Source organism: Salmo salar, chromosome ssa12, assembly GCF_905237065.1.
Source record: "Salmo salar chromosome ssa12, Ssal_v3.1, whole genome shotgun sequence".
Taxonomy (NCBI): Eukaryota; Metazoa; Chordata; class Actinopteri; order Salmoniformes; family Salmonidae; genus Salmo; species Salmo salar.
In genome coordinates this window covers 60619179-60634425 of record NC_059453.1, presented here as the reverse complement: position 1 = coordinate 60634425, position 15247 = coordinate 60619179, and the positions used below count along the sequence as shown (strand labels likewise).

Genomic DNA, 15247 nt, shown 5'->3' with positions numbered 1-15247 from the left:
TTTGGGTGAAAAAAAAGCACAATCAATGGTTTACATACTCAATATAACAAAGTAATACCTACTTATTTTCCCTTCATTGAATTTTTTTAAAATATTTTTTTATTTTTTTACCAATACTACTTAATTAGTAAGTACTTCAAGTAAGACATACCCACAGCAGAGCCTTTAAGGCTGGCCTGCGTAAATACCAAAAATGAACCGTGAAAGATGTAAATTGGTCTCTTTTTCTTTGTAATCACTGACCAAGCTAGATGATATTGGCATCTCAATCTAACCTGGTACAGTACATTTAAATAAAGGAGGCCATCTGAAAGTACTGGGTAAGACTACTACTTCTCTATTATATCTCTAGGCCAGGGTCAGTGAGACTAGACTCTGGATCTCATGTTCAGCTCCTATGATGGCGCTCAGGCAAGGATCTTCTTGACGTAGTTGCGAACGTTGACATGGAGCTGATGGGAGGTGGCACTGAAGATCTCTGTGGCCAAAGCCCTGGTCTCCTCTGATCCATTCCACAGTGCACGGTACACAGGCAGTGTGTACTTCTGTTTCCCCTGGGAGCAAGATACAATTTAATATGCTAAGATACTACTATTTACATGATTGTTTAAGACACCTGAAAAACACTCATTTAACTTTAAACGGACACTATAAAAATACACATATGGTATATCACACACATAAATATATTATATTTACCCTAATAAAACAAACTAGCCTAAAAAAAATGTGCCTGACAAATACTATAATTTATGGTTATTATTATTTTGTACTTTTACCCATTCTTCTCCCCAATTGCTAGTTAGTCTTGTCCCATCGCTGCAACTCCTGTACGGACTCGGGAGGGGCGAAGGTCGAGAGCCATGTGTCCTCCGAAACACGACCCTGCCAAGCCGCACTGCTTCTTGACACACTGCTCGCTTAAACCGGAAGCCAGCTGCACCAATGTGTCAGAGGGAACACCGTACCCGTACCAAGGTGACCAAGTCAGCTTGCAGGCGACCAGCCTGCCACAAGGAGTCACTAGAGCGCGATGGGACAAGGACATCCCGGCCGGCCAAACCCTCCCCTAACCCGGACGACACTGGGCTAATTGTGCGCCGCCTAATAGGTCTCCCGGTCACGGCCGGCTGTGACACAGCCTGGGATCGAACCAGAGTCTGTAGTGACGCCTCGAGTACTGCGATGCAGTGCCTTAGACAGCTGCGCCACTCAGGAGGCCCTATAATTGATAGTTGAGGACCAAACATTTGTTTTTCTGACCTGGCAGCTGAGGAAGCTGCGCACATGTTGATATCCTGGCTGGTGATGATTCTTGGCGACGATCTGGGCCCAGCGCAGTCGTAGCTCAGCGTTGTTTGACATCACGATGTGAGGGTACTGCTCTTCCAGTTTCTCCATATTACCTTATCAAAGTCGGAGGGATGGTACATCATTGGTGTGACTCATTTCAAAAGTAGTGTACGCACATCCAGACTTGCAGGTGCAAGTTACAAAAAGTAAAGTAATGATATAAAGAATAGAGATCCACACACTGAGGAATTGGGGTGAATCACATGCATCTTCAGAACAACGATTGTGCTAAGGGTATCAGTACAGAAGTGTTGTTACCATCGTGTCCTACCTCTAGGCAGTGGGGACTTCTCTATGATCTTTTCCAAGAAGTAGACAGCCTGGTTAGTCTTCCAGGCCTGGATGTTGGTCTTCTTGATGCTGGCCATATCCAGGACCTCGGCAGCCCACAGCTCTGACAGCTGCTCAGCAGGCTCCATCAGGCTCTTGCCAGCTGACAGGTCAGGGAGATAGGGAGGCCAACCGGGCACATTGAGCCAGCTATCAAATTCCAGACCTAGCAAAGAGACCACAAGGAGAGTGAGGTCAGTTTACTGTTACAAGCTTAAATACTCATTCTAAAAAGCAACTACGAGCCTCAAAGGCCAATCTAACACTCTAAAAGCAACTACACTGTCTTTTACCCTTAATCATGTCTACTCCCTTCTTCTTCAGGTCAGGGAAATAGTCCAGGAAGAACTCCAGAGCATCCTCTGCCATAACACTGCAGAACTTGAACTTGTCAACGTAGGCCTGAGAAGAAACACCCACATGTCAGTATGCATGTATGTATGTATGTATGTATGTACGTACGTACGTATTATTGTACAATGTAGAAAATAGTAAAACTAAAGAATGTATGTGTCAACTTTTGACTGGTACTGTACGTACATACATACATACATACATACATATGTAACCGATGTGAAATGGCTAGTTAGTTAGCGGTGGTGCGCGCTAATAGCGTTTCAATCGGTGACGTCACTCGCTCTGAGACTTGAAGTAGGGTTTCCCCTTGCGTTGCAAGGGCCGTGGCGCGATGGGTAACGATGCTTCGTGGGGTGTCAGTTGTTGATGCGTGCAAGGGTCCCTGGTTCGAGCCCAGGTTGGGGCGAAGAGAGGGACGGAACCTACACTGTTACACATACATACATAACCAGTCAAAAGTTGACACACATAATCTGGAATGACATTCTTTAGTTTTACTATTTTCTACATTGTACAATAATAGCAAAGACCAAAAAAGAGATCATTCAAATTAGCCACCCTTTGCCTTGATGACAGCTTTGCACACTCTTGGCATTCTCTCAACCATCTTCACCTGGAATGCTTTTCCAGCAGTCTTGAAGGAGTTCCCACATATGCACATATTTGATGTCTTCACTATTATTCTACAATGTAGAAAATAGTAAAAATAGAAGAAAACCCTGGAATGAGTAGGTGTCCAAACTTTTGACTGGTACTGTAAGTATTCACGCCTAGCAGTTTTTCAATGGGTTTCATGTCTGGGCTTTGGCCACTCAAGGACTTTCACATTATTTTTCTGAAGCCATTCCAGCATTGCTTTGGCTATATCCTTGGGGTCATTCTCCTGTTGGAATGTAACATTTTCACTCTAGTCTAAGGTCGTTTGCACTCCGAAGCAGGTCCTCATCAAGGATTTGGCAGTATTTGGCTCCATTTATTGTTCCCTTTATCCTTACCAGTCTCCCAGTCCCTGACGCTGAAAAACATCCCCAGAGTATGATGCTACCACCCCTATGCTTCATAGTAGGGATGGTGTTAGACGGGTGATTAGCTGTGCCCGGTTTTCACCAGACATAGCGCTTTGCATTCAGGCCAAGTAGTTTTTAAAAAATTAATCAGACCACAGAATATTTTCCCACGTGAATTTATTCACGTGTCTTTTTGCAAACTCCAAGCATGCTATCATGTGCCTTTTTTTCAGGAGTGGCTTCCATCTGGCCACTCTCCCATAAAGCCCAGATTGGTTAAGTGCTGTAGAGACTGTTGTCCTTCTGGCAGGTTCTCCTATCTCAGCCAAGGAACTCTGTACTTCTGTCAGAGTGGTCATTGGGTTCTTGGTCACCACCCTGACCAAGGACCTTCTTGCCCGGTTCCTTAGTTTGGTCAGACGGCCAGCTCTAAGCAGAGTCTGGGTAGTTCCATATTTTTTAAATTTTCCAATGATGGCGACCACTGTGCTCTTGGAAACGTTCAACACTCTAGAAATAGTTTTATACCCTTCCCCAGATATATGCCTCATCACATCTCGGAGAGCTACAGACTGGTCCTTGTTATTCATGGTATAGTTTCTGCTCTGACATGCACTTTCAACTGTAAAACCTTATATACAGTGGTGTAAAGTACTTAAGTAAAAATACTTTAAAAGTACTACTTAAGTCGTTTTTTGTTGTACTATTCATATTTTTGCCAACTTTTACTTCACTACATTCCAAAACAGAATTATGTACATTATACTCCATACATTTTCCGTAACACCCAAAAGTACTAGTTACATTTTGACAGGAAAATGGTCCAATTACTTTTGATACTGAAGAATATTTTAGCAATTCCATTTACTTTTGATACTTAAGTATATTTAAAACCAAATACTTTTAGACTTTTACTCAAATAGTATTTTACTGGGTGACTTTCACTTGAGTCATTTTCTATTAATGCATCTTTACTTTTACTCAAGTATGACAAATGAGTACTTTTCCACCACTGCTTATATAGACAGGTGTGTTTCTTTCTAAATCATGTCCAAACAACTTAATTGTCTACAGGTGGACTCCATTCAAGTTGTAGTGACATCTCAAGGATGATCAAAGGAAATTGGATGCACCGGAGCTCAATTTGGACTGTCAGAGCAAAGCGGTGTGAATAGATATTTCTGTATTTAAATTTTCAATAAATGTTCAAACATTTCAAAAAACATGCTTTCACTTTGTCATTAAAATTATACATTTAATACATGTTTAATTCAGGCTGTAACAACAAAATGTGGAATAAGTCAATGGTATGAATACTTTCTGAAGGCACTGTAGAATGAGAAGCAACACCAACCTTGAGGAAGGCATCAAAGTGACTCTGGTCTCCAGCCAGGTGGGCCAGGTAAGAGACGAAACAGAAGCCCTTCTCATAAGGCGTCTCATTGTAAGTGTCATCAGGGTCAACACCTGAAGGATGGGAGAAAATAAAATGTTTTGCTTTAACTTGAGCAGTCATGATCAAGTGTATCAGTTCTATTGGGTCTGCAGCTCCATAGGCAAATCTCAGTCGGATTAACTACTAATTAAACTAAGACCACTGGGTTACTAATGGAATTGGTCTTGGCTTTAGCCTTGGAAGTCAAGGGTAAATGTAAGCAGTCTGACCTGGTTTGATCTTCACACGCAGTTTATTGAGAGGGTGGTCCTCTCCGGTGTTGTCCATGTGCTGTCTGAGTAAAGCCCTCCCAGTCGCTGCCTCCAGACTAGTGATGGCCTCTCCTGCAAATAACAACACAACAGACATCAGGGCTTTGAGAGTGATAAGACAGCCAGGTGGGCACAAATAGCTGTGTAGACAACAACTGTTTACTTTCAAATGGAAAGAGTTGTGGGACTTGAGGATGAGCCCATCATACAATGCTACAGCAGGGCTCGCCAATCCTATTTCTGGAGAGCTACCTTCCTGTAGGTTCACTCCAACCTCAGTTGTAACTAACCTGATTCAGCTAATAAACCAGATACTTATTAGAATTAGGGGAACTTGATTAAAGGTTGGAGTGAAACCAACTGGACAGTAGCTCTCCAGGAACATGGTTGGAGAGCCCTGGTCTACAGTAGACAAACTGTGGCAAAGTGATGTACTATGCTGATGTAGAAAGGGCTTTATAAAATCCATTTGATTTATTGACAGTCTCTTACCGTAGATCTCCCTGCACACCCGGCGCTGGGCATACATGGTGAAGCCCTCGTTGAGCCAGAAGTCACCCCAGTTGGCATTGGTTACCAGATTACCGAACCAGCTGTGGCAGATCTCGTGCACAATGACGTCAGCCAGTGAGCGGTCTCCGACCAGGAGGCAGGGGGTGACGAAAGTTAGGCAGGGGTTCTCCATGCCCCCGAAGGGGAATGACGGTGGCATGAACAGCACGTCATACCTGAGGGGACGAACCGATTATGTAGCTGTATGTTTATAAGCAGAATAAGTCATGACACTGCAAGCGCAAAGTCAGTGGTCACCATCCCTAGTCATGGAAAGAGCTAGTGTGCAGTTTTTTTATTCTAGCCTAGCACTAAGACACCTGATTTAACTAATCAAGGTGTTGATTAGCTGTTGTCAGGTCTGGTGTTTTAGTGCAGTGCTGGAACAAAATCCTGCATTCCCTGTAGCTCTTCAGAACCAGGGTTGTTGACTGACCACTGAAGTATTGGACCATATTGTTAATTGGGGAATTTCACCTTCCCCAGACGTAGGGTCCAAATAGTTTCTCCCCCACAACCAGAAATTCCTCGATGACTCCGTCGTACTCCTGCTTGGCTGCCTGCAGCAGGCATGGCTCTGTCCACACTCGGGTCCTAAAAGATACAGAATTACAATTACTACCAAGCATTGAAACCCCATAGGCAAACACTATCATGCATGTTCTTCAAAGCACATTCTTCAGCAGCATTATATGGCCCGTAAGTAGCAAGTGCAGTTTTCATTCAAGTTCAAACTTCATTCAAGTTGAACATTCACCGTGCTTTTTGATTCTCATCTCTCTACTCAGTCTGACACAAAGAATGCATTTTGCGGGTCAATGACCAACACGCCCAGATTGTTATCAATAAATGCTTTAGAGGGGACAGGAATATTGTCTTGTACCTACCGTGAGGGTAGGTGAGGTCTATACTAGAAGCAGAATGCTTAACACTATCAAATTACGCCCCTTACTTGACCAAAACAAATTGTCAAACTGTCACAAGATGTAGAGGCCTAGCCTGGGTGCCAGTCTATTTCTGATCTCTTGACAATTCCTTGTGGAATTGTCATATTTGGCTTGAGCACAAACAAATCAACAGCACAAACAGATCTGGGACCAATCCAAGGCCTCCAGGGGCGGCAGGTAGCCTAGTGGTTAGAGCGTTGGACTAGTAAACTAAAGGTTGCTAAATCAAATCCCTGAGCTGACAAGGTAAAAATCTGTCGTTCTGCCCCTGAACAAGGCAGTTAACCCACTGTTCCTAGGCCGTCATTGTAAATAAGAATTTGTTCTTAACTGACTTGCCTAGTTAAATAAAAAAATATTTCAAAAAGGCAACGTAGAGACTCTTTCACCTTGGCCCCACCTCAGCAGAGACTAAGTCTCCTACAGCCAAGGCCACCAGGTAGGAGGGGATGGGCTGTTCCATGGTGAACAGGAACGTGTTGTCTGCCATCCTGTGTTCTCCCTTACTGGCACTCATGACTGCTGTGAAACCATCAGGAACCTGTGGAGGCAGACAAGGCAGTCTTGGGCCAGAGTCATCATGATCGATGATGGTACCAATATCCATTACTAATACAGACAAAGTAGTCAAAATGGTGGATAAGGTGAGTTTCCCACCATACGTTAAGAGCTTTTTCAGCAATGTGTGTTAATACTAGACCTATAATTCAGAGTGCTTTAAGTATTGAAAAACGAGTGAACACAACACACCATGCAAAGCACATGAAGTTGAATGACAAGGAAAATTAAACAGGATAACAGACAAAAAAAGATGTGAATGACAAAAAGGAAAAACACAGAAGCTTAATTATCCTGCAAAGAGAAAAAGATTGTGAGACAGCAATGTCTGTGGTTATCCTCCCATGGACATTGGCTCATTCAGAGTCCAGTCCAGGGGCTCACCTTCAAGGCGGCCGAGTAGGTGCTCTTGACGGCCGGCGTGTCAAAGCAGGGGAAGAAGGAGCGGTTGAGCACGGCCTGGCCCTGGGTGAAGACGTAAGGCTTGACCTTCCCAGCTGTCTGCTCTGGATCCAGCCAGCACACCTAGTGGGTCGGGGGGGGGCAGAGACCAGGGCTTGAGTGTGGTGGTAGAGGCACACTTTACCTTCACAGCAACTGAGTAGGGGCTCTTAGTCATGGGGGTGTGGAAGCCAGGGAACAGGCTGCGGTTCAGCACAGGGAAGCCAGAGGTATAGAGGAAAGGCTCTTTCTTTTCAGCAGTCTGAGCAGGCTCCAGCCATGATATCTACAAATGTATGCTGGGTTTAATGAGGGTGGTGCAGTTTTCATGAATAGGCACTCATTTGTAGCACTTATGTACAGTGCATTCGTAAAGTATTCTGACCCCTTGACTTTTTCCACATTTTGTTACATTACAGCCTTATTCGAAAATAGATTAAATAACAAAAAAATACTCATTCTAGACACAATATACCATCAAGACAAAGCAAAAACAGATTAAGAAATGTTTGCACATTTATTCATTATAAACTTACATTTACTTAAGTATTCAGACCCTTTACTCAGTACTTTGTTGAAGCACCTTTGGCAGTGATTACAGCCTCAAGTCTTTTTGGGTTTGACGCTACAAGCTTGGTACACCTGTATTTGGAGAGTTTCTCCCATTCTAAATCTGTAGATCCACTCAAGCTGTGTCAGGTTGGATGGGGAGTGTAGCTGCACAGCTATTTTCAGGTCTCTCCAGAGATGTTCGATCGGGTTCAAGTCCGGGCTCTGACTGGGCCACTCAAGGACAATCAGAGACTTGTCCTGAAGCCACTCCTGCATTGTCTGGCTGTGTGCTTCAGGTCATTGTCCTGTTGGAAGGTGAACCTTCGCCCCAGTCTGAGGTCCTGAGCGCTCTGGAGCAGGTTTTCATCAAGGATCTCTCTGTACTTTGCTCCGTTCATTTTTCCCATCGATGCTGACTAGTCTCCCAGTCCCTGCCGCTGAAAAACATCCACACAGCATGATGCTGCCACCACCATGCTTCACCGTAGGGATGGTGTCAGGTTTCCTCCAGACGTGACGCTTGGCATTCAGGCCAAAGAGTTCAATCTTTGCTTCATCAGATCTCATGGTCTGAGTCTTTAGGTGCCTCCTGGCAAACTCCAAGCAGGATGTCATGTGCCTTTTACTGAGGAGTAACTTCCGTCTGGCCACTCTACCATAAAGGTCTGACTGGTGGAGTGCTGCAGAGATAGATCCCACAGATGGACTCCAATCAAGTTGTAGAAATATCAAGGATGATCAATGGAAACAGGATGCACCTGAGCTCAATTTAGAGTCTCATTTAGAGGCCGACCGATTATGATTTTTCACCGCCTATACCGATTATTGGAGGGACAAAAAAAAAACGATACCGATTAAAAACGGCCGATTTCTATTTATTTATTTGTAATAATGACAATTACAACAATACTGAGTGAACACTTGTTTGAAGTTAATATAATACATAAATACTATCAATTTAGCCTCAAATAAATAATGAAACATGTTCAATTTGGTTTAAATAATGCAAAACCAAAGTGTTGGAGAAGAAAGTAAAAGTGCAATATGTGCCATGTAAGAAAGATAACGTTTAAGTTCCTTGCTCAGAACATGAGAACATATGAAAGCTGGTGGTTCCTTATAACATGAGTCTTCAATATTATAGGAATATTTCTCTCTATACGATTTGTATTTCATATACCTTTGACTATTGGATGTTCTTATAGGCACTTTAGTATTGCCAGTGTAACAGTATAGCTTCCGTCCCTCTCCTCGCTCCTACCTGGGCTCGAACCAGGAACACATCGACAACAGCCACCCTCGAAGCAGCGTTACCCATGTAGAGCAAGGGGAACAACCACTACCAAAGTCTCAGAGCGAGTGACGTTTGAAACGCTATTAGCGCGCACCCTGCTAACTAGCTAGCCATTTCACATTGGTTACACCAGCCTAATCTCGGGGGTTGAAGGCATAAACAGCGCAATGCTTGAAGAATTGCAAAGAGCTGCTGGCAAACGCACAAAGGTGCTGTTTGAATTAATGCTTACGAGCCTGCTGCTGCCTACCATCGCTCAGTCAGACTGCTCTATCAAATATCAAATCATAGACTTAATTATAACATAATAACACACAGAAATACGAGTCTTTGGTCATTAATATGGTCGAATCCGGAAACGATCATTTCGAAAACAAAACATTTATTATTTCAGTGAAATACGGAACCGTTCCGTATTTTATCCAACGGGTGGCATCCCTAAGTCTAAATATTGCTGTTACATTGCACAACCTTCAATGTTATGTCATAATTATGTACAATTCTGGCAAATTAATTACGGCCTTTGTTAGGAATAAATGGACTTCACACAGTTCGCAATGAGCCAGGCGGCCCAAACTGCTGCATATACCCTGACTGCTTGCACGGAACGCAAGAGAAGTGACACAACGTCACATCCCTAGTTATAAGAAATTCATGTTAGCAGGCAATATTAACTAAATATGCAGGTTTAAAAAGATATACTTGTGTATTGATTTTAAAGAAAGGCATTGATGTTTATGGTTAGGTACATTGGTGCAACGACTGTGCTTTTTTCGCAAATGCGCTTGTTAAATCATCACTCGTTTGTCGAAGTAGGCTGTGATTCAATGATAAATGAACAGGCACCGCATCGATTATATGCAACGCAGGACACGTTAGATAACTACACATGGTTGATGATATTACTAGTTTAACTAGTGATTATGTTAAGATTGATAGCTTATAAAAAACTACGTTTAATGCTAGCTAGCAACTTACCTTGGCTTCTTGCTGCCCTTGCGTAACAGGTAGTCAGCCTGCCATGCAGGCTCCTCATGGAGTGCAATGTAAGGCAGGTGGTTAGAGCGTTGGACTAGTAACCGGAAGGTTGCAAAAACGAATCCCCGAGGTGACAAGGTAAAAATCTGTTGTTCTGCCCCTGAACAAGGCAGTTAACCCCCGTTCCTAGGCCGTCATTTAAAATAAGAATGTGTTTTTAATCTGACTTCCCTAGTTAAATAAAGGTGTACATTTTATATATCTTTTTTTTTTTTAAATCGGCAAGTCGGTGTCCAAAAATAACGATTACCGATTGTTATAAAAACTTGAAATCAGCCCTAATTAATCAGCCATTCCGATTAATCGGTCAACCTCTAGTCTCATTGCAAAGGTTCTGAATACTTATGTAAATAAGGTACCGTTCAAAAGTTTGGGGTCACTTAGATATTTCATTGTTTTCCATGAAAACATACATGAAATGAGTTGCCAAATGAATCGGAAACATAGTCAAGACGTTGACAAGGTTATAAATAAGGATTTTTAATCATTATTGTGTCCTTCAAACTTTGCTTTTGTCAAAGAATTCTCCATTTGCAGCAATTACAGCCCTGCAGACCGTTGGCTTTCTAGGTGTCAATTTGTTGAGGTAATCTGAAGAGATTTCACCCCATGCTTCCTGAAGGACCTCCCACAAATTGGATTGGCACTTCTTACGTACCATACGGTCAAGCTGCTCCCACAACAGCTCAATAGGGTTGAGATCCGGTGACTGTGCTGGCCACTCCATTATAGACAGAATACCAGTGGACTGCTTCTTCCCTAAATAGTTCTTGCATAGTTTGGAGCTGTGCTTTGGGTCATTGTCCTGTTGTAGGAGGAAATTGGCTCCACTTAAGCGCCGTCCACAGGGTATGGCATGGTATTGCAAAATGGAGTGATAGCCTTCCTTCTTCAAGATTCCTTTTACCCTGTACAAATCTCCCACTTTACCACCACCAAAGCACCCCAGACCATCAGATTGCCTCCACCATGCCTGACAGATGGCGTCAAGCACTCCTCCAGCATCTTTCATTTTTTTCTGCGTCTCACGAATGTTCCTTTGTGATCCGAACACCTCAAACTTAGACTAGTCTGTCCATAACACTTTTTTCCAATCTTCCTCTGTCCGGTGTCTGTGTTCTTTCGCCCATTCTTTTTATTGGCCAGTCTGAGATATGGCTTTTTCTTTGCAACTCTGCGTAGAAGGCCAGCATCCCGGAGTCGCCTCCTTCACTGTTGACATTGAGATTGGTGTTTTGCGGGTACTATTTAATGAAGCTGCCAGTTGAGGACTTGTGAGGTGTCTGTTTCTCAAACTAGATACTCTAATGTACTTGTCCTCTTGCTCAGTTGTGCACCGGGGCCTCCCACTCCTCTTTCTATTCTGCCAATTTCTCACATGGAATAGCCTTCATTTCTCACAACAAGAATAGACTGACGAGTTTCAGAAGAAAGTGCTTTGTTTCTGGCCATTTTGAGCCTGTAATCGAACCCACAAATGCTGATTCTCCAGATACTCAACTAGTCTAAAGAAGGCCAGTTTTATTGCTTCTTTAAATCAGAACTACAGTTTTCAGCTGTGCTAACATCATTGCAAAAGGGTTTTCTAATGATCAATCAGCCTTTTAAAATGATAAACTTGGATTAGCTAACACAACGTGCCATTGGAACACAGGAGTGATGGTTGCTGATAATGGGCCTCTGTACACCTATGTAGATATTCCATTAAAAAAATCATCCGTTTCCAGCTACAACAGTCATTTACAACATTAACAATGTCTACACTGTATTTATGATCAATTATGTTATTTTAAATGGACAAAAAAAGTGCTTTTCTTTCAAAAACAAAGACATTTCTAAGTGACCCCAAACTTTTGAACGGTAGTGTATGTTTATTTGTTATACATTTGCAAAAATTTCAAAAAACCTGTTTTCGCTTTGTCATAATGTGGTATTGTGTGTAGACTGAGGGGGGGAAAAAAATGCCATAATCCATTTTAGAATAAGGTTGTAATTTAACAAAATGTGGAACAAGTCAAGGGGTCTGAATACTTTCCAAATGGAGTGCATACTTCCAAGAAATGTGAAACTAAAAACCATGCAACGTTGCAGACTATGAATATAATGTATAGCCAACAGAGTTGATCTAATTTGAAAAGAAAAAAGGTTTTATGGTTTTAAATATACTGAACAAAAATATAAAACGCAACAATTAACAATTTTACTGAGTTACAGTTCATAATTTAAAAAACGGCGCGGTAGAAAGGACCTTCAACACATACTAAGCAGCTCACGTCATAAACAGCGGGTCCTGTCTTTTTCCATGGCTAAACCAACTAGGCTCGTAATTTAACCATTTTATTCGTATTCACGGATGGAATACAAGTTTGTTATTAAGGCACATGAAAGTTCATGTTCCAGAAGACATTTCTGCCCCCAAAAACGCATTTTAATAAAAAATCTGTTAATATTCAAATGCCTCTCCTGTGAAGTAGTGATGTGCGACATACTCCTAGTTTCCTGAAACAAGTCCCAGATATGTTAGCCATCGAGAACTACAAAGGTTGCTACTTTTCTCAACAACATTGATGCCCTGAATTTAACGGCTGCTAAATCGACAGATCAGTTGGAAAAAGTGATGGGCTACTTTCTGCACACGCCAAAGTCAGTGTAAACCAGAGTGACTTGACACAATGCTGGCCAAACAAGATATAGCTACAAACAAAACAGAGTTAAATGGTTCCCGTTTGCCGTGAAGTGTTCATCCATGTATACGGGTAAGAGTCTAGCTACATTTTAAGATATTATACGTTTTTAATTTTGTCAAGAGTCATTTTCATTGCAAGTTAGAGAGTACTGTTAGCTAGTTATGGAACGTTACGTGTATGATCTGTATAGTAATATTACTTGAATCAGAGAACCTAGTCGTTAGCTTTAGCTACCTGCAGATTCATACTACAGCTATGACAATGTTTGTATAGGTAGTAGTATGAGTTGGGATTATGCCAGTTCATTGCTTAGCTAGCTAGCTACATGGCTAAACAAGACTCCACTTTGACAGATGATTACATGACCCGTCAAGTTAGCCAGGTGTGTCTGGCGGTGCTTATGGCCATCTATTGTATTTCATGTGTGTCAGGTAAACATCATCTAATAATTATTAAATATTTGTATCTGGACACTGTTTTTTATATTTCTACTGCGCAAGTAACCATTTTACTGTACAGTTTACACCTTCTGCATCCTGTGGATGTGACTTATAAGGCGGTAATGTGAAGAACAACATGACCTGCACCAAAATCAGATTAGGATACAGGCGATGGACTAGATAGTGTATTTTTACCTGGAATTTTTCCTTATTGTAGGCTACTACTTTTACCACTTTTAGTCTTAATCTTTGGTTGTTTACTTAACTACTCACTCTGTTTAACACATGGCCTCACATGTGAATTCTTAAAGAGACGGGTGAGGCTAAGAGGGTGTGAACGATGCTGAATGGATGTAGACAAAGAAGAGCTCTCCAGTAGGTGTGCCAAAACATTCCAGGACCATTTTCTCAAAACTGGGGTTACAAGTTTCTGAACTTTTAAAGCAGAATTACTTTCCCAGTGTTCTTCAACTGCAGTGTATGATATACCAGTCTCTACTTTTATCCAACATAAAAAAATATATAAAAAAACATTTCACAGTTTTCTACATAAGACCGAATCGAGGCAGTCGGTCACATAAAGAAATTAGTCAATTTAATTAAATTCATTAGGCCCTAATCTATGGATTTCACATGACTGGGCAGGAGCACAGCCATATGCCTGGGAGGGCATAGGCCCACCCAATTGGGAGCCAGGCCCAGCCAATAAGAAATCATTTTACCCCACAAAAGGGCTTTATTACAGACAGAAATATTCCTCAGTTTCATCAGCTGTTTGGGTGACTGGTCTCAGACGATCCTACAGGTGAAGAAGAAGCTGGATGTGGTTGTCCTGGGCTGGTGTGGTTACACGTGGTCTGCGGTTGTGAGGCCAATTGAACTGCCAAATTCTCTAAAACGACGGAGGCGGCTTATCTCAGAGAAATGAACATTCAATTATCTGGCAACAGCTCTGGTGGACATTCCTGCAGTCAGCATGCCAATTGTACACTCCCTCAAAACTTTACACATCTGTGGCATTCTGCACATTTTAGAGTGGCCTTTTATTGTCCCCAGCCCTGTATAATGATCATGCTGTTTAATCAGCTTCTGGATATGCCACACCTGTCAGGTGGATGGATCATCTTGGCAAAGGAGAAATGTTCACTAACAGGGATGTAAACAAATGTGTGCACAAAATGAGAAATAAGCTTTTTGTGCGTATGTAAAAAAAAAAAAAAGTATTTCAGCTCATTAAACATGGGACCAACACTTTACATGTTGCGTTTATATTTTTCTTCAGTATAGGTTCAAATAGAAATACATTCTTAGTAACCAATCATCTGGAAGTAACGCGCTTGTGTTGTTGTTGCTAGGTAGAGTGACTTTAGTTACGACGGCTGAATGACATTCTCTTACCCCAGGTCCATCGGATGCATGAAACTTGACCACCACTCGAAACTGTTCCTCAATTTTACATGGTGATGGGAATTTTACAACCAGTGTGGTGCCATAACTGGTGAAATTGCGCGTCATGAATTCTACTTTCACCGAATCCGAATCATCTTCACTTCGGCAGTAGGACACCTCTTGCATTGAGAGGGAGGGATGAATGTCCAACAGTAGCTCGCTTTGAGAATCTTGGATGCATTTCAGCTGTAGCGTTTCAGTTCCTCTCAAAGTTCTCTTCTCAAAGTCCACGCTTAGATCCAAGTGGAAGTGTTTTATCTTGAATTGACGAAAGCTCGAAGACGTAGCCACGTCCTCTGCTAGATCGGAGTGCAGTTTGAGAGATTTTTCCATATTTTAGTAGCCTACAGCAAGAATAACTGTGTAAACGTGAGTCTTCCTCCAAGGATTGGCTGCACCGCTTCTTCTTCTTCTTCGGTGGGGTGTATCAGCGATTGGCATCCAACAGTTGCACCTCTCCAGCATCAACACACAAAAAAGTACTTCTGGGTCACGGAAATCTTCAAAATAAAAGTCCCCGCATAATAGTAGAAAA

General features: G+C 42.2%; 1 protein-coding gene across 1 annotated transcript; it reads right to left on the bottom strand.

The window, feature by feature from the left end:
• Positions 1-81: 81 nt before the first annotated feature.
• rnpep (arginyl aminopeptidase (aminopeptidase B)) lies at positions 82-15126 on the bottom strand. Its single transcript, NM_001140543.1, is given in 11 exon segments — positions 82-554; positions 1264-1406; positions 1625-1849; positions 1977-2085; positions 4402-4514; positions 4713-4826; positions 5247-5482; positions 5784-5900; positions 6643-6794; positions 7196-7336; positions 14662-15126. Coding segments are annotated over 11 exon segments (1881 nt in total). The 5' UTR covers positions 15046-15126; the 3' UTR covers positions 82-407.
• Positions 15127-15247: the final 121 nt, after the last annotated feature.